General features: G+C 40.1%; 1 protein-coding gene across 4 annotated transcripts; it reads left to right on the top strand.

Moving 5' to 3' along the window:
- Positions 1-21861, top strand: LOC125251832 (actin cytoskeleton-regulatory complex protein PAN1-like). 4 transcript variants are annotated; one of them, XM_048164928.1, is made up of 4 exons: positions 1-106; positions 186-258; positions 20589-20700; positions 21162-21861. In XM_048164928.1, exons 1-4 carry the CDS (start codon positions 53-55, stop codon positions 21646-21648), a joined length of 726 nt encoding a protein of 241 aa, XP_048020885.1. In that variant the 5' UTR covers positions 1-52; the 3' UTR covers positions 21649-21861. The 4 variants fall into 4 exon arrangements, with proteins under 4 accessions (XP_048020885.1, XP_048020889.1, XP_048020888.1 ...); XM_048164932.1 differs by lacking the exons at positions 20589-20700; positions 21162-21861 and adding exons at positions 934-1048; positions 1414-1808 and having other exon boundaries at positions 9-106; XM_048164931.1 differs by lacking the exon at positions 186-258 and adding an exon at positions 19745-19820 and having other exon boundaries at positions 74-106; positions 20592-20700.
- The last annotated feature ends 967 nt before the right edge of the window (positions 21862-22828 follow it).

Genomic DNA, 22828 nt, shown 5'->3' with positions numbered 1-22828 from the left:
GGGATGTGGCTTTACCTGGCTCAGGTATCAGGGTTGGGTCTGTTATAAATAAATGCAGCTGGGAAACGTGCACAGAAACGACGTTACGCTTTTCTTTACAAACAAGGTGAGCAGTCTAATGTGATACGGTTTATAGAAGCTCTGCATGTGTTTGTAAATGTATAATGATTGTCTGTCTCATATAGAGACACTGGAATATCATGCGGTTCATCTTCATCATCGTCCTGCTGGGCTTCATCTGTCTCACATCGGCTCAAGGTAAAACACCACATGTGATGATGATGATGATGGGATTTCATATAATCAGGCTCCTTTACACTGAAAATACTTTCGAAGTTTGAACAATGAAGCTCATGAAAACATGATGAAACACATTTTCAGAAGCTTTGTGTCTAATATCATCTCTAGTTTTCTCATGTTGAGATTCAGAACAACAACCATTAAATAGCTTTTCTAAATAAATTCCAAAATGAAATTTCTCTCAAGGATGTGTTTGGAAGCTTGTTTCCACCATGAAATAAAAAATAAAAAAAAGGTAATTGTGACTTTTTTCCCTCACAATTCTGACTTTTTTTCTCAGAATTACGAGATATAAATGCACAAAAAGTCAGAATTCCGAGAAAAAGGTCAGAATTGCAACTTTATATCTCACAATTCTGACTTTATAATTAGCAAACAATTCGCATTCAGCAAATGTAGACGTGTGAGATGCAAACTTGCAATTGTGAGAAAAAAGTCACTATTGTGAAATAAAAAGTTGCAATTCCATAAGCTTCCATAGAATTTTACCTTTTCAAATCATTGGAAATGTATGTTTTTTCTTTAGGTGAGGTTATACATTCACTATATCATCCATCTATAATGGACTATAAACAGTTTAGCCGCATATGGATTTGGGTCAGTAAGTCTAATGTCTGTGTTGTGTGTCAACAGAAGACTGCTGTGAGCTGTTCGTCTATAGAGCTAGAATGTCCATACAGGAAAAAGTGACCAGCTACAGAATACAGGAGTTTGGGGGACCACACTCAAACTGTTACTATGGTGTTGTGTAAGAAATATCTGTCTATCTGACAGTCGTTTACTGTATTTTTTTTTATATGAAGACAATATGAATCACATCTAACTGTCGTCAGAAATGTCTTTAATTTAAAGTACATTGTGCTTACAAAATGGGCTTCATTATTTTTTATCCTCTGTATGTTTAGGTAGAAAATATAAGAATCTGGTTCAGTTTTCAAATATATTTTCCATATGGAAGTGTGTTCATAGAATGTTTGGGATCACGTTGTGTCTGTGAAATAATTACTAGATAAATGAAGAGAGCAATTGAGACACACAGTGATGCAATAAAAAGCCTTGAAGCGCAATGAATACAAGACACTTATGATGTTCAGTGTAATTCTCTCTCCGCAGCTTCAAATGGGGTCGTACACTAGAGTTTTGCAGTGACCCCAAACTAAAATGGGTCCAAGATCTCATGAAGAGGGTGGACGGACTGTCAAAAGGGTCGTCTGTGATGAGGAATGTGCGCAGTGCATCCAGGTTTAGGCGATCTGAGCAGCCTTGAGGAGGAACAACATGTAATATCTCAACATATCTGACCTACCAGGGCTATCAGGGTTAGACCTAGACCTCAACCTATCAAACCAATCAAACCCAGTCTTATTCGGGCCTTAGAAGATTCCTGTTCCTGACTATTACTCCTACAATAATCAAAACAGTTTTGTGGCTCAAATGTCTAAAAAATGTTTTATCTTTTTCTCTTTTTTTTGTACATTAAAACAGCAATAAATGGCAAATAAATACTTTATTTCTATTTGCATTGTGGTTATTGTGGTTATATATATATAATTTGTGTATTCAGTTTTCTGAATATGAAAATTAAAAATGTCAACATGAGAGGTTTGAACAAACGTTCTTCCACAAACAATAATAGAACGACTGTTCAAAGTTATTACTTGCACTGTTAAAATTAAATGTAATTTTACAGGAATTGTCAATAATTTTTTTTTAATAGAATTTTACTGTGTTGTTTTACAGATATTTGCTGTAATTTAAATTTCCACTATTACATTTACAGGTAATTGCTTGTATTTTTGTATTACATCAAATTTCTGTTTTTTAAAAGGAAACATTCTGTATTTTTTATGGAAGAGGATTAGGGCCAAGCAATAATAAAAAAAATAAAACCATCTCGAGATTAAAGTTGTTAAATTTCGAGAAAAAACTCGTTAAATTTCAAGAAAAAAGTCAAAATAAAATGTTGAGAATAAAGTCATTAAATTACGAGAAAAAAGTCATTAAATTACGAGAACAAATTCGTTAAATTATGAGAAAAATGTCGTTAAATTTTGAGAAAAAAGTCGAGATAAAACGTTGAGAATAAAGTCATTAAATTACGAGAAAAAAGTCATTAAATTACAAGAACAAATTCGTTAAATTATGAGAAAAATGTCGTTAAATTTTGAGAAAAAAGTCGAGATAAAATGTTGAGAATAAACTCATTAAATTATGAGAAAAAAGTCGTTCAATTACAAGAACAAATTTGTTAAATTATTAGAAAAATGTTGTTATATTTCGAGAAAAAAGTCGAGATAAAATGTTGAGAATAAAGTCATTAAATTACAAGAAAAAAGTCGTTCAATTACGAGAACAAATTCGTTAAATTATGAGAAAAATGTCGTTAAACTTCGAGAAAAAAGTCGAGATAAAATGTTGAGAATAAACTCATTAAATTACGAGAAAAAAGTCATTAAATTACGAGAACAAATTCGTTAAATTATGAGAAAAATGTCGTTAAATTTCGAGAAAAAAGTCGAGATAAAATGTTGAGAATAAACTCATTAAATTATGAGAAAAAAAGTCGTTCAATTACGAGAACAAATTCGTTAAATTATGAGAAAAATGTCGTTAAATTTCGAGAAAAAAGTTGAGATAAAATGTTGAGAATAAAGTCATTAAATTATGAGAAAAAAGTCTCGTAATTTAACAACTTTAATCTCGAGATGGTTTTAATCTCGAGATGGTTTTATTTTTCTATTATTGCTTGGCCCTAATCCTCTTCTGTAATTTTTACATAATGTGTAATTTTACATAAAATGCTGATTAATATTTTACAGATTTTTTTCAAAGCACAAATAAAATACGTCTCAGGGCATAACAGTTAAAATTTCTAAACGGTGTTCAGTCACATAACTGAGAGCAAAGCACTGAAAACTGCAGCAGGTGTCGTTCCGTTTTCCATCTGTTTAAACCAAGGAAGATTAGTTATTTATAACAAAGTCCATTCAAGTGTACAGTATATGAGGTCTTCATTCATGTGTGGTAGTACCGCAATTATTTCAATCTCTTTTGAAATGTTGAACACTGAACACTCTAACAAGGCTGACTACATCAAGACAGTGATCGAATTCAGTAGCCAGCCTGTAGACCTACACCATAATGATGATGAAACTGTATACAGGCCTATACAAGAAAACAGATGAGACGAGAATATAACCAACATGATAAATTGTAGCGCTGGGAATTGACATAATTTTCACAATTCAATTTCAATTCACATGCTTGCGATTCGATTCGATATTGATTATTTTGGATGTATATCAGTTACAGTACATGGCAAATTTTCTAGAGGAAAAAATCTCTCAACTAATGCTGTAAACTACACATGGGAGTCAGTTGGTACTACTTTACTATAATATTGAAGGTTAAAATTAACTTATTTATATACAAACACTTAAATACACTCAGTGGTGTTTTTATAATAAAGTTTAGAATTACATAATCATATTTCTACTACAATTTGTTTTTGTTTCGTTTTTTTAAATATAAATATTTAATTCACGGCTGACATAACTGATTTATTCAAACATGCATTAAATATTGAACATTAAAAATATAATGAATATGTAACGGTGCATAGCTATATTTATCAGAATGCTGCTCTCTAGAGTTCATTTTCTAGTTGACTAATGAGTTTATGGTCACTGAATATGTTTTTCTGAGGTAAATGTGACGTCACGTGACATTGTTTACAAGCTGTTTTATTAACGTCTTTCCGAGATTGAAACACTGATTGAGCGATTACACGAGACGTGATACGGATTTCAGTAAGTTGTACTGTATCTTTTAACATACCTTCAGATGTTCAGGCATGTTTATTTCGCTGTAACTGGTATTAAAGCGGAGGAGAGGATGATCACATGCTTCTCTTGAACTGAGGCGCTACAGCGATCTGTCACGCCACATTAAACAGTGCCAAAACTGCATTTATTTTTTGAATCTCATAATAAGATGGACATCATTTGAAATCTGAGACTTTGCTTCATATCAAAAGTAACAAAGCACAAAGATTATTGTGATTTATTGGATGGGAGGTGCTACATATTCTGCTCATTCATCAACTGATTTAAGAATCGATATCGGTTCATAAAAATGAGAATCAATTAAAATCGAGAAATCAATATTTTTTACCCAGCCCTAATAAATTGCATGTTCTGAGCACATCTGCTTGCAAACACGTCTAGCATGCATATATTAAGTCTTTTAATAAATTTTGGTGGCCTGAGTAAATTGTCATTATTGAATCATAGGTTACATTGGACAGTTGGTTATGAAAATTGTTGATCCAGGTGAATGGACAGTTACATCCCTAGATAGTAATATGATGCAGCTAAGTCAAAGTAATTAATATAATTTTATTTAATATAAATTCTAAGTATTGTCCTTTTTAGGTGCAACCACTTTTTCAAAGAGATGCCAGCCAAAAACATGGATTATCAACAAGAAAATACGATAATAATGTTATAGATTTATGACATGATAAAGTGTGTGTCTAATGTCACTGCATACTTTGAGAGAAAATAGTTATTATTTTACAACTTCCTTTAAGTATATTCTGCCCAACCCTGCAGGTGATCAGACCCTCGGGGAACCATTATCATCAGGGATTAATCCATAAAAACCAGTTCAGGTGTGCAATAAGCTCATCCTTTCAGAGCTAATAATGCAGAATATTAGGAAAACAAACAGTGTCCAAATATGTGTGTCAGGTTAAATATCTAGGGCACCAATGCAAAAACATCATTCAATGCTCATTTTGCCACAGGAACCACAGTTCTTTGTGTTTAATGTTTTTTCATACATTTTCATTGTTTTTTAATCCGAGACAACTGTTATCGTTAGTGGTTTCGGGAACGCTTGCATGGTTTAGAGGGATTAGATTTCCTCTTCAAAGGGGTTTTATTTAAGGTGACTCAGTTCTGAACATGTTGGAGAACATGCAGGAATACACAAGCACTTCACCTCATGCCAACTATGAGGAACATGATTAGACTCTGAGGTTAGAGAAAACTTTTGGATGAGAGGGTCAAAGGAATGATGTGAAAGTTAATGAAGAATGAGAAAAGTTTTCTTGTTCCTGACCTCCTCAGTCCGAATGGTACTTTGTGAACACCTTAGTGAGGCTTTGATGTAGTTTTCATTATTGCAATGGATTACTCACATGTTTGTATGTTGATTGTGCACATTATTTATAGGTCTTACAAGAAACTTTAAGTAAGGAATAATCGACTATGGGCAGTTGAATTCATAGAAGATAATTCATACCTTGAGTGTGCATTATTTTCTATTAATTCAACGGACTGGAGTCAATTATCCCGCTTATTCTATGGTTACCACACCTCAAGAGATTAAGTGTGTGTGAATTACCTGAGTCTGTGCATTTCTCTACAGTGTTCGGCAGCAGCATCTCTAATAATAGCAAAACTGTAAGTTTATCTGCTTCAAGAACGCCGTTATTGCCTCACTAGTAAGAACTGAAATAATTTGGCGAATTGACATGGACATGTAATGCAGTCAAGACCTGCTGGAACTACTTTAGCTGTGCATTTCCCTGAAAATAAATGCACACTTTAGAACGTTCATCAACCAATCAGATTCAAGCATTCAACAGCCCTGTAGTATCATTTGCATTAATGCATTTGGCAGACACTTTTATCTAAAGCAACATGCATCATTTCTGTAGCTCTGATAGGTCATGAGTTTGATTCCCAGGGAACGAATAAACTGATAAAATATATACCTTGAATACAATGTAAGTTACTTTGGAAAGCATTTGCTTTAAAAGCATCTGCCAAATGCATAAATGTATTGCACTGAAATATTATCAGTTCATGCATTCTTAGAGAATCGTGTTGAGCATATGCTCTACAATTCACTATGTTTGACTTTGCAGTTGCAAATTACTTCTAATTCTAACATGCTGTCCAGTAAACACACAATAAATACACATATTATGATGCATCAACTTGACCTCTTAGAGTGGAGTCATGAATTTTGTATTATATTGTTTCAGTTATTATGTATTCAATGATATGCTTGTTTTGTTATTGTAAAGTATGTCTGGATTTTTATTTTCCATAAAAATGGAAACTCAGAGCATCATATGCAAACAGAAACAATAAAATTATTGCAAAAAAAGAAAGTAAGAGACCTTGTTTCATCTGTTAGCTAAAATATACCTATTTGCTGTTTTATATATATCAAAATATCCGGGGAACTCCAAGATCTGCAACAATCTCCTTGCCAAAAATGTGTGCCGGCTAAAACACGATAAAAGCAGTTGCTCTGGGGAATGGATTGATGAGTTTAAGACAAGATGTATAATCCTCTCTGATAATTACTAAAATCCTTTAATTTCATACCTGTGTGCAGGTCATAATGAATCGGTTTTGCTGCAGAGATATAATAATTGACTCCATTAAACAATAATTACAATTTTTGACACATTGAACACATCTGATGGCATCAGCAAGGAGAACGAGAGGGTTTATGAAGTGAGCAGAATGCACATGATCTTGTTTTGTTCTATATGTTCAAATGTTCCTGCGATTGAAGCTGATTTATCAGCATTTTTCAGGATTCTTAGATGAATAGAAAGTTCAGAAGAACAGCATTTATTTGAAATATTTGTAACATTACAAATGTTTTTTTTTTTTTTTTTTGCTGTCAGTTTTAATCAATTTAATGCATCCTTGCTGAAATAAAGTATTAATTTCCTTAAAATTAATATTTAGAATGATGAAAGCACATTTCCCTAAAACTTTATTAACTCCCTAAATTTCCCAAACTTGTATTTGTGCTGATAAGAAGTATTATAGGGCTTTTGTCATGTTTAAACACAGAGCAAGGAACGTGCTGTTTCTGTAGAAGATCTGCATGTCTGGATCTTTGCTCAATAAATTAAGCAGGTAAATGTCAAGCTGAAGATCAGATCTGGATGTGTTTCGGTGCAGTATCACTGCAGGGCTCGACTGATCAAACAGTAGAGAGCGTGACTCATGTGTTTTCATCTCTGGGTCTTAGAATTCATAAAATTACAGTGAATCAAAATGAAAAGTATTTGGCACAGATTTCAGCTCTATTATGCTTATTCAAACGCGGGTGTGAAAGTCTTGATAGGATGACATTAACTGCTTCATCAGCGTTTCATGTTAGTGACAGCAATCACACTGAATCTGTTTTGTCAACAGATGAACTATTAAAACTCATAAATTGTGCCTGACGGGTCATTAAGGGGCCATTTATGTCCCTCAAACGCATGTGTGTAAGATGAGCTCAAGAATGAAGAATGAATAACTGACGACAGTTTTTGCTTACTGTATATAGACATCACTTTGAAAATGTTGTTGTATTTTTAATTTTTTTTCTTTCTTTCATCAAAAGTATGCTTTTTTGACCTGCATACTTTTCTGTATAAGCAAAATGCACATTTTGATAAAACATAAAAAGCAACATTTTTTCACCTCTTTTTTTTTTTAATCACTTGTCAGCAGGGGAGCATCTTTAATGTCCATCTGTTACCATGATTTTGAAAACTAGATAGCCTATCGGCATTAAATTCTTATTTCAATAAACAAAAATAAGTGCCTTATTCTCAAAATTTTAGCACAAAAACATTATTTATTCGTCATTCATTTTTTTCTTTTTTTTTTTTTTAAAAAAAACAGTTTAGTTGGACTAGTTTTAGAATGTTCAGAGAAAAGTCAAAAGTAACAATCCCATAATGTTTGCAAAATTATAAAATGAAATGTTCCCTTAACAGTTACATAACCAAGAAAAACATTTACCTAGACGTGTTCAACGTTCAGAGAACATTCAGAAATAACATTTCCATAACTTAATGAAAACGTTCTTAGAATATAATTTTGCTAGCTGGGAGCACATTTGACTTATGAAGTGTTTAAAAACGTTTAGAAATGTATTTTCATGGATCAGATCAGACTATTACCATGTTTATTATTTTGACCATGATAATTCATATTTATAATAAAAAATGTTCTGTCTAGATATATAAGGAAATAATTACAGATGCACTGCACAGTATATTATTTCTTGACATCAAACAGTCTCTGTCGCCCTCTGCTGCTCATCAGTCATAAATGAGCTGAAATGTCAGTATTTGGAGACTTTTCTTATTGTCCTTTAAAGGTGGACTCAGTATTATTTCAAATACACAGTTTGGAAGTTAGTCTGGCCGATACCAACAACAAAGTGTAACCAATCAGCATTAGGGCGGCATTAGACGGTCAAGGAGAGAGAACGAGCAAGAGGGAGATTTGAAAATAAGAAACAAAAAAAAAACTGCAGAATGAGAGATGGGACACAATACAAAAGAACTCAAAAGAATATCACTGGAATGAAGGTTTATGACTGGGCAAGTGCTTCTCAAGTGAGTAACACTGGGTTTGGGTGTCATGATTGTCTGGAGCTGCTGTGCTGTTGGTGACTAACAGCAAACTCTTGTTTGTATTTACTCTTGTGTACTGTACGTTCATTTTTTGTGCTTCCTTGCCGTTCGTTCATGCGCTTTATTTTTTGTGAAGCATTTTGTTGCACGTCAGCTGGGATAAACAGATATCCATGTGCATTGCATGTGTAACAGTTAAACTACTGCACAGTGACGGCTGCTAGAGAATGAGGTGTTACCGCCATTGGTAGTGCATTCGCCTCACATGCCAGCAGCGATCGGGCTGGGGTTCGAGACAGCAGGGTGGTTAGGATTGGAATGTGAGTTTTGGAGGAGGAGCAATGAAGAGAGGGGTGAGTTTGTTTGGGATGATTTCAAATATCAACAGTGTTCAACAACGAATTTGAGAAATCGCAGTACCTTTAATGGTCATTAGTTCCTGTTGTGTTTGGTTAATTAATCCTCATGTTCTCTCTCCTTATGGGTTTTAAATCTGCAAGCTAATCGTGAAAAGTGAACAGCTTCATCATGAAAGTTAATAAGCACATAAACATAGAGAAAAACATTTAATGTGATTTTCCCCCCACTTTCAATTGTTTTCCTTCAATGAAAGGTTAGATTTTTGCTAATTTTATTAATTAAAGATCAAAAGGATAAACAATGCAGATTTATTTTTACAGTCACATTTGATCATATTTATCAAGGGTGCCAATAATTCTGACCACCACTGTACTTCACAAGTTTACTGTCAAATCTTTTAATCAATCATTCATTTTAAAATATAAACCCTAAAGTGTTTTTTTCAAGTGTAATATTTCTGTAAAAGTTAGGGACAGAAAAATTGACAATTTTCATAGAATAACCCATAAATCTCCCAAATGTGAATTTTGGCATTGTTTTGAACTCACTAACTAAGAGATAACCTTAAAGGTCCCGTTCTTCGTGATCCCATGTTTCAAACTTTAGTTAGTGTGTAATGTTGTTGTTAGAGTATAAATAAAATCTGTAAAATTTTAAAGCTCAAAGTTCAATGCCAAGCGAGATATTTTATTTAACAGAAGTCGCCTACATCGAACGGCCAGTTTGGACTACATCCCTCTACTTCCTTCTTTAATGACGTCACTAAAACAGTTTTTTGACTAACCTCCGCCCACAGGAATACACAAAAAAAGGGGGCGTGGTCTTGTTGCGCTCCCACGGAGAAGAGCAAGAGTTGCGTTTGTAGAGTGTGTTATGTCGTCGAAACGCTGTTATTTTCATCCCTCAGTCCAATCACCTCTGTTTGGCCTTCCCAGGGACGCTGTACTTAGAGATCAATGGTTACAATTTATGTTTAACTCGGTTCCCGAAAATTATAATCCACTGAGCGCATGCATCTCCACGTTATGGTAAGAGGCGTGACCTTTCTGGGCAAGCTGCACTAAGCTGCTGTCGAATCACAACACAGGAACCGCTGGCACAATCAGAACTCGTTACGTATTTCTGAAGGAGGGACTTCACAGAACAAGGAAGTCATCAGCCCGTTTTTATGACAGTGGAAACAGCGGTATACAGATAAGTAAATTATGTGAAAAATACTGTGTTTTTTTACACGCGAAACACGAACACATGTTATATTGCACACTATATGGAGAAAAATCCTGGAATGTTTTCATCAAAAACCTTAATTTCTTTTCAACTAAAGAAAGAAAGACATAATCATCTTGGATGACATGGGGGTGAGGAAATCATTTACTAATCTAATCCTAAACTAATCCTTTAATTCTAACATACTGTTTTTAAATGCCTACTTTTCTCATCTAATAATGAATGTTCCCTTTCGATACTTCACTCGTACTGCGTATGGGGGAAAAGTCTCCCTTTTTCCCCGCTACTGAAGCCTTTTCAATAACGCAGTGCAGCTGCATCGTCATTGGTTCACTCATTGCAAGTCGTTGAACCAATGACGCCGCGGCTTGGCTGCGCAGCCTATGGCGAGAGAGCGCGCAAACTTTCCCGCCGAAATGGGCGGGGTAAAGCCCTATATAAGTGAGCGTATCGCCATAGGCCACTCAGTCCTTTCTCCTTCAGCGACGACTCGTCTTCTCCTCGCTGATCCTCGCTGAAGCCTGCTCGCCTGGAAAGAAGCTCGCCGCCTCGGAAGAAGCTCTGCCGCCGTCGAACAGGCCCCGCAGCGGACCCTGCTGAGTCGCCGGATTCGCCAGCGCCTTCGCCCTCGTCGACAGACGAGAGGGCGCTGCACAGTGGCGACCAGCAGTACAGTCGGTCTGTCTTGTCTTTTTGTTTGTTTGATAAGTTGTTTGTTGTGATCATTGTGATCTTTATCGGTATGGACAATCATTAGATGTACTGTCTAACAGACCGTTATTATAGTCACTATGAGTCGTGTATGGGAGCTGGCTTTAATAGTTGGGTCGATACTGTTTGTCATCAGCGTGGCAAGTGAACCGGCCAGCAACGCGGAGGCACATGTACGCTACAACAGAGACTTTCTCTTAGAACTGAGCACATACGTGAGCTACTGGAATCACAACGATGTAAACATACCCACGGAGATAAAAAGAACTGTCAATGATAAGGAATACAAGAGGAAACGAGGGAAGGGGGGAGGAGTTCGCCAAAGACTCAAGAAGAGGAAAACAAAGGTGCCACTTCCAACTATCATTCTCTCCAACGTACAATCGCTAAAAAGAAAAGCAGATGAGTTGCGAGTAAACACTCGTTACTTGCATGAATATAGGGAAGCCTGTATCTTAGCCTTCTCTAAAATTTGGCTTAATGATACTGTGCTAGACTCCGAAGTTTGTCCTGAAGGATTTAGTTTAGTACGTTTGGATCGATGCAGCATGGCTACAGGCAAGGAACACGGAGGGGGCGTGTGCATCATGATAAACGACAGATGGTGCAAAACAACTGTGGTAAGAAAAAAGATTTGCACTAAAGATATTGAACTTTTATCAGTTTCTATGCGCCCCTCGTGTCTTCCCCGTGAATTCCCACAAATATTTCTGACTGTTGTCTATATACACCCAAGAGCAGACATAAATAATGCAGCAGACATTATTTTTAATATCACTCAAGAATTGGATAAAATCTCACCAGATGCCCCTGAGTTTATAATGGGGGGACTTTAATAACTGTACCCTCAAAAAAACTCTGTCTACCTATTCACAGTATGTCACCTGTCCAACACGAAAAGATAAAATTATCGATTTATGCTATGGCTCCATCCCCAAGGCATACTCATCTAGTGCCAGGGCCCCCCTGGGTGGCTCAGATCACAACACTGTCCTACTAAGACCCACTTATAAACAGGTTTTGAAAAGGGTTAAGCCTGTGGAAAAGCACATTCAGGTGTGGGATGAGGACAGTATAGAGACGTTGAAAGGATGCCTGGAGTGTACAAACTGGACCATTTTTGAGGACTCTTCAGCTGACTTGCACGAACAGACAGATGCTATCTCGGGCTACATAGACTTCTGTGTGAGTGCGGTCATTCCAACTAAAATCATTAAGGTGTACCCAAATAATAAACCGTGGGTGACGAAAGAACTAAAGGACATACTAAATGAGAAAAGAGAGTCTTCGCTTCAGGAAGCTTACAGAACAGAAAAGATATGCAAAGGAAGGTAAATAAGGAGATCTACAAGGCCAGGTGTCAGTACAAGGATAAGATACAGAGTACCCTGGCTGCAGGGAATTCAAGGGCTGCATGGACTGGTATAAAGTTGATGGCCAACGCCCCCTTCAAGACGGGGAAAAAAATTGACTTCATGGATGACGCAGCATCCCTTGATTTGGCCAACAACTTAAATGAACATTTTACCCATTTTGAAATAAATGATAATGATAATATCTCTGCCTGGCAACAGAGTGTGATGGATGATGCTGGGATGGAGAGCACTTTGATTATCAAGAAGGAGATGGTCCAGCGAGTGTTTGAGAGGACTAACGTACGAAAAAGCCCGGGTAACATTGGAGGCAGAGTGCTGAAGTACTGTGCGGCCCAATTAAGTGGTATTTTCTGTTCCCTCTTTCAACGTTCAATGAACACCCAGGTGGTTCCACTGCTTTGAAAAACAGCAGTTGTGAACCCCCTTCCCAAAGTCTCCCATCCATCCTCATCCAAGGATTACAGGCCTATTGCCCTCACCTCTCTTTTAGTTAAATCACTTGAGCAGATCATTAAAACACACATCATGAATTCCTGTAGACATGCTCTTGACCCTCTACAATTTGCTTATAGACTTGGGAGGGGGACAGACGATGCTATTGTAGTGCTTTTAAATTATCTGTATACACACCTGGAGGGTTGTAAAACACATGCTCGCATTTTATTTGCAGACTTTTCATCAGCATTCAATACAATCCACCCACAAATTTTAGCAAACAGACTTAGAGACAATTTCCAACTAAACCCAACACTAATTAAATGGATCTTGGACTTCCTGAGTGGGCGGCCACAAAGAGTAAGGGTGGGGAATACATTATCTGGGGTCCGCTTCATTTCAATTGGGACACCACAGGGTAGCGTCTTGTCACCACTATTATATATATTGTACACTGACTGTTGTCGCAGTAGTTACCCTGGACGTTATATAATTAAATTTGCAGATGATACTGCTGTGATTAGTCTATTGGAGCAAGATGAAACTGAACACGGTCCAGTGATGCATGAATTTGTTGACTGGTGTGAAGCCTCCCAGTTGCATTTGAATACGTCCAAGACCAAAGAGTTGGTCTTTGATTTTAGACATGGGGCTCCCTCACCCACTCCAACTCTGATAAAAGGAGAGGAGATAGAGATGGTGACGGAGTATAAATGTCTCGGTCTTATCATTGACTGTAAACTATCCTGGGATCAGTGTGCTGATGCCGTTTTTAAAAAGGGTCAACAACGTTTATATTTTCTTAGAAAACTTAATTATTTTAATGTTGATAACAAAATGTTGTCTCTTTTTTATAGGTCTTTTATTGAGAGTATTCTCTCTTACTGTATTGTATGCTGGTATGGACATTCAAAAATCACCCACAGGAACAAATTGGGGAAGATTGTTAAAACCTGTGGAAGAATCATTGGTAAACAACAGGTAGACCTGTACCAACTATATCTGACGAGATTGGTACAGAAGGCAGACAAGGTTTGCATGGATACAACCCATCCACTTTCAGTGGAGTTCAAGCGTCTCCCTTCTGGTCGTAGATATAGATATCCTAAGGTTAGAACTAACCGAGCAAAAAACTCATTCATTCCCATGGCAATAACTCAATTAAATAAGGTATAGGGAGGGGTATGACTGGAGAACATATGTGAAGTAGTTTTTATTTTTTATTTTATTTTATTTTATTTTTTTTGATATTGTGTATGTGGATAATGTTTGTGTTGTGGATTATGTGTCAATATGTCTGTACTGCATAACAAATTGCCTCTCAGAGGACATTAAAGTTTTCTAAGTCTAAGTCTAAGTCTAAGACTGCCGCCTGCGCGCCGTCGATGATCCGCCGCCTCCCGCTTCCTGCTTCCGGCCCGGTCTCAGCGCGTCTCCTGCCGCCATCCGGCGCATCTATTTGAGCATTTTTCCGCGGTTTACTAACCGCTTTAAGAGCACTTTCCACAGCGGTTTTCACCGCTTACGGCCCTCGCCGTTCTAAGAGCCACACAATCGCCGTTTTCACGGCGCACAGGCATTTTTCAATGCCCCACCACTGCACTACGTGCAGAGCCCCTCTGCACGATGCAGATGGCCACGGCGAGTGCGTTGGATGCTTGGGCAAGTCCCATGCGGATGACGTGCTTGCTGGGGGCTCATGCCCGCACTGTGAGTGCATGAGCCTGGCGTCCTTGCGCTCTCGGGCTGCTTTCTTCAAGGGAAGTGACCCCGCCGATCGCGCCCTCCTCTCGCCTTCCTCCCGCGAGCCAGCTAGGAAGAGACAGCGGGGTAGACCGGTCCAGCGCACAGAGTTGAGCGAGCTCACGTCGGCCCAATGCCCGCGTGCCTCGCCTTCTCCCAGCAGAGAGCAGTCCCCGGTTCTGTTCTCCCGCCCCGAGCAACGTCCCTCAGCGGATGCAAGCGACCTTGTCTCGTTTGGCGGATCTGATGAGGAGCAGCTCGACGACTCCATGTCTCTGGCAGCCTCCGAACCCGAGCACTGGATGGGCGAGTCGGACGACCCCGCCCCCCTGCCCCCCCCTAGAGCCCATTGATCGCGGCGCAGGTATGGACGCCGAGATTTTCCGCGTTCTATCTAAGGCCGTGGAGGAATTGGACCTCGACTGGGCTCCACCAGAGGAGCCATCGCAAAGCCGCCTGGATGAGTGGTTTCTCCCAGGCCGCTGCCAAGCCCCTCGACAACGCTCGGCCCCGTTCTTTCCTGAAGTTCATGAGGAACTGGCCAAGTCATGGCGCGCTCCATACTCAGCCCGCCTGCACGTCACACCAGTCAGCCCTCAACTCAGTCGATGGCTCGGAGGAAAAGGGATACGAACACCTGCCGCCCCTGGATGAAGCAGTGGCTGCCCACCTCTGTCCGCCCACGGCTGTGGGCTGGAAGACTAAGCGTTCCCTCCCATCCAAGCCCTGCAGGACCACCTCCGCCCTCGCAGGAAGAGCGTATGCCTCTGCGGGCCAAGCCGCCTCAGCGCTCCATTCTATGGCCATCTTCCAGGTCTCCTCTAAGCGCACGGCTTTCCCAAGACGCCAGGGACCCCGGCCCAAGATTGTGCTGGACCCGGCGCCTCCTAAGTCGTCCTGATCGGCCAGAAAGGAAGAGGATCGGGGCATGTCTCGCTGCGGCCGGACCACCCCGAAAGCTCGCTCGTGCATACTCCCCTCTGCCTCGTTTAACTCCGGGCACGGGACAAATTCAGTCTGCTGTAAAAGGGCCCACACATGTTGCGTCCTCAACAACCGCCGTTATCACGGCGACCAATTTTTTACACTCTCCTCAAAAGAGCTTATTTCCTCTTCCTCCCATATCGGTGTGTGACCCCCCTCTATGCGGGCCGCCATCCAATGTCATTCTACCCCTTGCTACCCGGGCCGAGGCTTGGCAGGCCATCCCCGGCATATCAAGTTGGATTCTGAGAACCATAAGCCTAGGTTACTCGCTCCAGTTTACCAGAAGACCCCCGCGCTTCGGCGGGGTTATTCAAACTACAGTACAGCCAGACGATGCTCACGTCCTCCGGGCCGAAGTTTTAACTCTTCTGAGGAAAGGGGCTATAGAAATAGTTCACCCTTCGCAGAGCGAGTCGGGCTTCTACAGCCGTTACTTTCTGGTTCCAAAGAAAGACGGTGGTCTCAGACCCATTCTGGACCTCAGACTTCTGAACCTTTCCCTCATGAAGTGAAAGTTCAGAGTGCTAACGCTGAAGCAGATCCTCGCACAAGTATGTCACGGGGACTGGTTCTGCTCGCTGGACCTGAAAGATGCTTACTTTCACATCCAGATAGCCCCCCAGCACAGGCGATTCTTGAGATTCGCGTTCGAGGGTGTGGCTTACCCATATACGGTCCTTCCCTTTGGGTTGTCTCTAGCTCCTCGCACTTTCACAAAGTGCATGAATGCGGCACTTTCCCCTCTGAGGCAGATGGGTATACGGGTTCTAAACTACCTCGACGACTGGCTCATTCTGGCCAGCTCGCGAACAGAGTTGGAGCACCACAGATCCGTGCTCCTCAGCCACATGCAGTGTCTGGGTCTCAGGGTCAATTTAGCCAAGAGCTCGCTGCTTCCCACTCAACGTATCTCGTTCCTGGGTACAGTCCTCGACTCAGTCCGTATGACGGCAGTAGTCTCGTCAAAGTGCGCTCTGACCATTCAGCAGCTCGCGGCTTCCGTCAAGAACAAAGCCTACCTCCCTCTGAAGCTGTTCCAGAGGTTGCTAGGGCTGATGGCTTCCGCCTCCCCTGTGCTGCAGCTCGGCCTGCTTCATATGCGGCCTCTTCAGTACTGGCTGAAGATTCGGGTCCCTCCTCACGCCTGGTGGCACGGCCGCTTGTGTCTCAAGGTCAATCAGGCAGCAGCCCTGCAGCCCTGAAGCCCTGGACGAACCCCTCTTGGTTCAGTCTTGGAGTACCCCTGCAGGCGGTATCACGAAGAACGGTGCTTTCGACGGACGCGTCCAACCTGGGTTGGGGCGCTCTGTGCGAGGGCAGTCCGGCCTTCGGCTCGTGGTCCCACGAGGAGAGCCATCTACATATCAACTGCCTCGAAATGTTGGCAGTGATTCGAGCCCTACATGCCTTTCAGGCCCAATTAACGGATCGCCACGTCCTAGTCCAATCGGACAGCATGACAGTGGTTTCTTACATCAACCGCCAAGGAGGTCTTTCGTCCAGCTGCCTATGCGCTCTGGCGAAACGCCTGCTAGAATGGGCTTCTCCACGTGTTCGGTCACTCAGAGCGACCCACATACCTGGGAAGAACAATCTGGGTGCAGATATGCTGTCACGGAGCAATGTCCCCTCAGACGGGTGGATGCTCCATCCCCAGACAGTTCATACCTTTTGGGAGTCCTTCGGGAGGGCGGAGATAGACCTCTTCGCCTCTCAAGACAACTCTCATTGCCCAATCTATTTTTCAAAGAAGGACGATGCACCGGCCCACCCTTGGCCCAACTCCCTTCTTTACGCTTTTCCCCCAATCGCTCTGATCCCTCAGGTCATCAGGCACGTCAGGGAAGACAAGCACAGAGTTCTGTTGGTGGCCCCGCTCTGGAGGTGCCAGGTTTGGACCTCGGAGCTGTTCAGGCTTTCCGCGAAAGCCCCCTGGCCAATTCCCCTGAGACGGGACCTCCTCTCTCAGGCGAACAGAACGATCTGGCACCCACGGCCGGAGCTGTGGGCTTTGCACCTGTGGTTCCTCGATGGGAGCCATCTGACCTCCCCAGGAACGTGCTAGATACCATTTCGCAGGCTAGAGCCCCGTCCACTAGACGCCTCTACGCTCAGAAATGGGCGGTCTTTGTTAGCTGGTGTTCCACACGCAACTTAGACCCGGAGGAGTGTGACGTATCTGCTATACTGTCCTTCCTTCAGGAGCGCTTGGATGCGGGGCGAGCCCCCTCCACGCTCAAGGTTTACGTAGCAGCCATTGCAGCGTTTCACGCACCCATTGCTGGCCAGTCAGTAGGTCGGAACAACTTTGTCATAAAGTTTCTGAGGGGTTCCAGGCGGTTGCATCCACCGCAGGCCCCTACGGTTCCTTCCTGGGACCTCTCGTTGGTCCTCAGAGCTCTAAAGGGCCCGCCCTTTGAGCCACTGCGTCTGGCAGACCTCAGGCCCCTGACGCTTAAGACCGCCCTGCTGCTTGCACTGGCGTCGATCAAGCGTGTTGGCGATTTGCAGGCCCTTTCTGTTAGCCCTGCATGCCTCGAATTTGGGCCAGGCGACTCTAGAGTTGTGCTGAAACCTAAGGTGGGCTACGTTCCCAAGGTGCTGTCTACACCTTTCAGATCCCAGGTCATTTCGCTCTCTGCACTTCCCCCCTTGCCAGGCGAGCAGGAGCAGGAATTGCTTTGCCCTGTCAGGGCGTTGCGCATTTATATCGAGCGATCTCGTCCTTTTCGGCAGTCTGATCAGCACTTTGTTTGTTTTGGTGGCCGCACCAAAGGGTCTTCGGTCTCAAAACAGTGTCTTTCGCGTTGGATTGTCGACGCTATAGCTCTCTGTTACTCCTCGGAGGGCACCCCTTGCCCCATAGGAGTAAGAGCCCACTCCACTAGGGGTATGGCCTCATCTTGGGCCTGGTCCAGTGGAGTTTCCATTAAAGACATTTGTGAGGCGGCCGGCTGGTCCTCGCCGTCCACTTTTGTCAGGTTTTATCAGTTGGACATTCCGACCTTGCAAGCTCGGGTCCTTTCAGCGTGAATTCGCGGCCCTAGGAGTTCCGCTTTTTGCGCAAACCCGGGAGTTTCTCCCTCGTAGTGCAACAGGGGTTACGGCGGCTTCGGCCTTCCCACCGGCCTTGGAACACAAGTGTGACTTTGTGCCATTTTGTATAAAATAAAAGTTTTTCAAAACAAACTTTCTGGTTAAACATTAAAGCACACAAGTGCAATTGTTTTCCATATTTTGTTGACTATTGACAAAATTATCCACAAATAATGATTTTTCACTCAAAAACTGAGGTGCATAAGTTCAGATTAATGAGGCCTATGATCAACCAGCTCCAAAAAGAAATACAAAACCTGTCTTAAGTGAAAGAAAACACATGTAGTCCAAAATTTGGTGATAATATGACATAAAGAGTGATTTACAAGCAATTTCTAAAGGGTCGGTCATTTTTAACCAGTAACATCACAGGTGTTACAAAGTTTTCAACACAGCATAAGGGTTAACGTGTAAAACTACAATAACATCTTCAGCTAGTCAGCTTGAGATCCTTTTCATAAGGCAAGTAGTGAATCTTTTATGAGCAGTAGAACCATATTCATCTGCACAGTTACACAGAGACAAAGAACAACCAAAACAATGTTCTTCTGCAAAATGCAGTTTTTTTTTGTTATTTTTTTTTTTACATAGTGTACATACCATACTTTTAAATGCCAGATAACCTTGAACAAACATTCTACAACTTTGAAAGAAACTTGGCAGAATATTAGCCAAAGTTATTGGCTAACATTATTGTGTATATTTTGTACAGATCAATGTCTAATAAAGCTCTTCAGGATTATGAGGGGTATAATCAGATAATTTTCCAAAGCAATAAATACTAAATCCACAGTCTGACCCATCAAAAACAACATAAACAACAACACGTGAAAGCTTATCTCATCATTTCCCATCATTTCCTTTAGGGATGTGGCTTTACCTGGCTCAGGTATCAGGGTTGGGTCTGTTATAAATAAATGCAGCTGGGAAACGTGCACAGAAAACAGGGAAGAAACAACGTTACGCTTTTCTTTACAAACAAGTTGAGCAGTCTAATATGATGCAGTTTATAGAAGCTCTACATGTGTTTGTAAATGTATAATGATTGTCTGTCTTATAGTAGGGACACTGGAATATCATGCGGTTCATCTTCTTCCTCATCCTGCTGGGCTTCATCTGTCTCACATCAGCTCAAGGTAAAACACCACATGTGATGATGATGATGGGGTTTCAAATAGTCAGGTTCTTTTACACTGAAAATACTTTTTGAAGTTGTAATGTTGAAGCTTTAAAACATACTGAAACACATTGTCAGAAGCTTTGTGTCTAACATCATCTCTAGTTTCCATGTTGAGATTCAGAACAACCACCATTAAATGCATTTTCTAAATAAATTCCAAAATGAAATTTCTCTCAAGGATGTGTTTGGAAGCTTGTTTCCACCATGAAATAAAAAAATAAAAAAGGTAATCGCGACTTTTATCTCGCACCTTTGACTTTTTTTCTCAGAATTGTGAGATATCAACTCGCAATTGTGAGAAAAAGTCAGAATTGCGAGTTTATATCACACAATTTTGATTTTTTTTTAAATTTTGAATATAAACTTGAAATTGTGTGCTGTGATGTCCAATTGTTTTTTTCTCAGAATTGCGAGTTTATGACTTTATAAGACGCAAGTTTATATCTCGCAATTCTGACTTTATAACTTGCAATTACGAGTTTAAATCTGCAATTCTGAGAAAAAAAGTCAGAAGTGTGAGATAAAAAGTCACAATTACCTTTTTTATTTTTTTATTTAGTGGCGGAAACAAGCTTCCATATATTTGACCTTTTCAAATAATTGGAAATTATTGTAATAATTGGAAGTTTTTCACTATATCATCCATCTATAATGGACTATAAACAGTTTAGTTGCATATGGATTTGGGTCAGTAAGTCTAATGTCTGTGTTGTGTGTCTCTCAGATGAAGACTGCTGTGAGCTGTTCGTCTATAGAGCTAGAATGTCCATACAGGAAAGAGTGACCAGCTACAGAATACAGGAGTTTGAGGGACCACACTGTTTCAGTGGTGTTGTGTAAGAAATATCTGTCTATCTGACAGTCGTTTAGTGTATTTTTTTCATATGACGGCACTATGAATCACATCTAACTGTTGTCAAAAATGTCTTTGATTTAAAGCACGTTGTGTTTATAAAATGGGCTTCATTATTATTTATCCTCTGTATGTTTATAGAACACGTTCATGCAACATTTTTTAAAAGAATATCTACTTTGAATTTTGTACGTTCATTTATTACCATATATACATTTTAGGTAGAAAACATAAGAATCTGGTTCAGTTTTCATGTGTCTTTTACATATGGAAGTGTGTTCATAGAATCTTTGGGATCACGGAGTCTGTCTGTGAAATAATTTCTAGATAAATGAAGAGAGCAATTGCAATTGCAATAAAATGCCTTGAAGCGCAATGAATACAAGACACATATTCTCATTCTCATCACAATTCATGATGTTTAATACAATTCTCTCTCTGCAGCTTCAAATGGGATTTTGGAGAGTTTTGCAGTGACCCTAGACTTCAATGGGTCCAAGATCTCATGAAGAGGGTGGATGGACTGTCAGAAGGGTCGTCTGTGAGGAGGAATGTGCGCAGTGCATCCAGGCGATCTGAGCGGTCGCTTGAGGAGGAACAACATCCTAAACCTGTCAGACATTTAATGCCTCAACATATCGGAAATACCAGGGCTATCAGGGTTGGACCTATCAGGCCAAAACCTGTCAAGCCTCAACCTATCAGGCCAAAACCTATCAAGCCTCAACCTATCAGACCAAAACCTGTCAAGCCTCAACCTATCAGACCAAAACCTGTCAAGCCTCAACCTATAAGGCCAAAACCTATCAAGCCTCAACCTATCAGACCAAAACCTATCAAGCCTCAACCTATCAGACCAAAACCTATCAAGCCTCAACCTATCAGGCCAAAACCTGTCAAGCCAATCAAACCCAGTCTTATCAGGCCTTAAAAGGTTCCTGTTCCTGACTATTGCTCCTCAGTTTTGTGGCTCTAAATGTATTGTGGTTAATTGTTTTATATAATTTGTGTATTCAATTTTCTGTATATGCTGGTTATTAAAAATGTCTATATGAAATAACATATGTTTTTTCTTGGGTTTGTTTTTTTTTTTTTTTTTTTTAGGGAGTACCACAGCTAACAGGGAACATTCTCAGAACTTTGGTTAACATTCTGCCAAGGTTCTCTCAAAGTTCTGAACAAACATTCTACCACTAACAATAATAGAACATTTGTTCAAAGTTATTACCTGTTCTTTCACACGTCAAAACCTGGAAGAGTAACATTGAACATTTTGCTTTACAAACTAATTTACCCGAATAAGTTGAGCTAACACAAAAAAATTAGAGGTAATCAGTTACATCAATTTTTTAAGTTATGATTATCCCAATTTTAAGTAAGCAGAACTAAGTTTTGAGTTAGCAGTACTCATGCATGTTAATTGCTACTAATTTGAAGTACTGAGTTAGCTAACTCATACATTTTGATAGCAATTAACATAAAATATTTAGTTAATTAACTTTTTTATTTTGAGTTCTTGCAAATCAAATGAGTTATTTACTTTCACTGTAAATCCCAATAAGTTGTCAGAACTCAAAAATTCACCCAAAAATGGACAGTGTTGGGGAAAGTTACTTTTAAAAGTAATGCATTACTACAATATTGCGTTACTCCCTAAAAAAGTAACTAATTGCGTTACTTCGTTACTTTTTATGAAAAGTAATGCGTTACATTACTTTTGCGTTACTTTTTCTCACTGGGGCTGGGCTTGTTTGTTTTTTAATAACAACAAAAAAGTTATATTTTTGGCAAAAAAGGCCCTTTCACACCAAAAGTGAAATGAATAAGCCTCAAGCTGAAGGAAAAGCATATTTACACCTGTACAGTAGAGGGCGCAGCTCAAACAAACCTTTCTAATCTAAAGCATTTTTTGCTTATTAGTATGGTTGAATTAGGTATATTGAAGATCAGCAGCAAAGACATTGGTTAATAATTGAGATTAAATACATAAAGTATATTTGTGTAATTTAATATAGTTAATTATTACAGGTTTGCAAAAATTCTGAGATTGCATTTCACTGTTTTTATTCATTTTGAGGAATACTGAATGTTTTCGTGCAAGTGAGATAAGT

Source organism: Megalobrama amblycephala, linkage group LG17 (genome assembly GCF_018812025.1).
Source record: "Megalobrama amblycephala isolate DHTTF-2021 linkage group LG17, ASM1881202v1, whole genome shotgun sequence".
Lineage (NCBI taxonomy): Eukaryota > Metazoa > Chordata > Actinopteri > Cypriniformes > Xenocyprididae > Megalobrama > Megalobrama amblycephala.
This window is presented reverse-complemented; position numbering and strand designations above follow the sequence as displayed.

Excerpts from the sequence above, each read along its gene's own strand:
- LOC125251832 (XM_048164928.1), top strand. The coding sequence starts at position 53 with ATGCAGCTGGGAAACGTGCACAGAAACGACGTTACGCTTTTCTTTACA. Across the intron at positions 107-185 it reads CGCTTTTCTTTACAAACAAG|AGACACTGGAATATCATGCG; the intron begins GTGAGCAGTCTA and ends TGTCTCATATAG. Across the intron at positions 259-20,588 it reads CTGTCTCACATCGGCTCAAG|ATGAAGACTGCTGTGAGCTG; the intron begins GTAAAACACCAC and ends TGTGTCTCTCAG.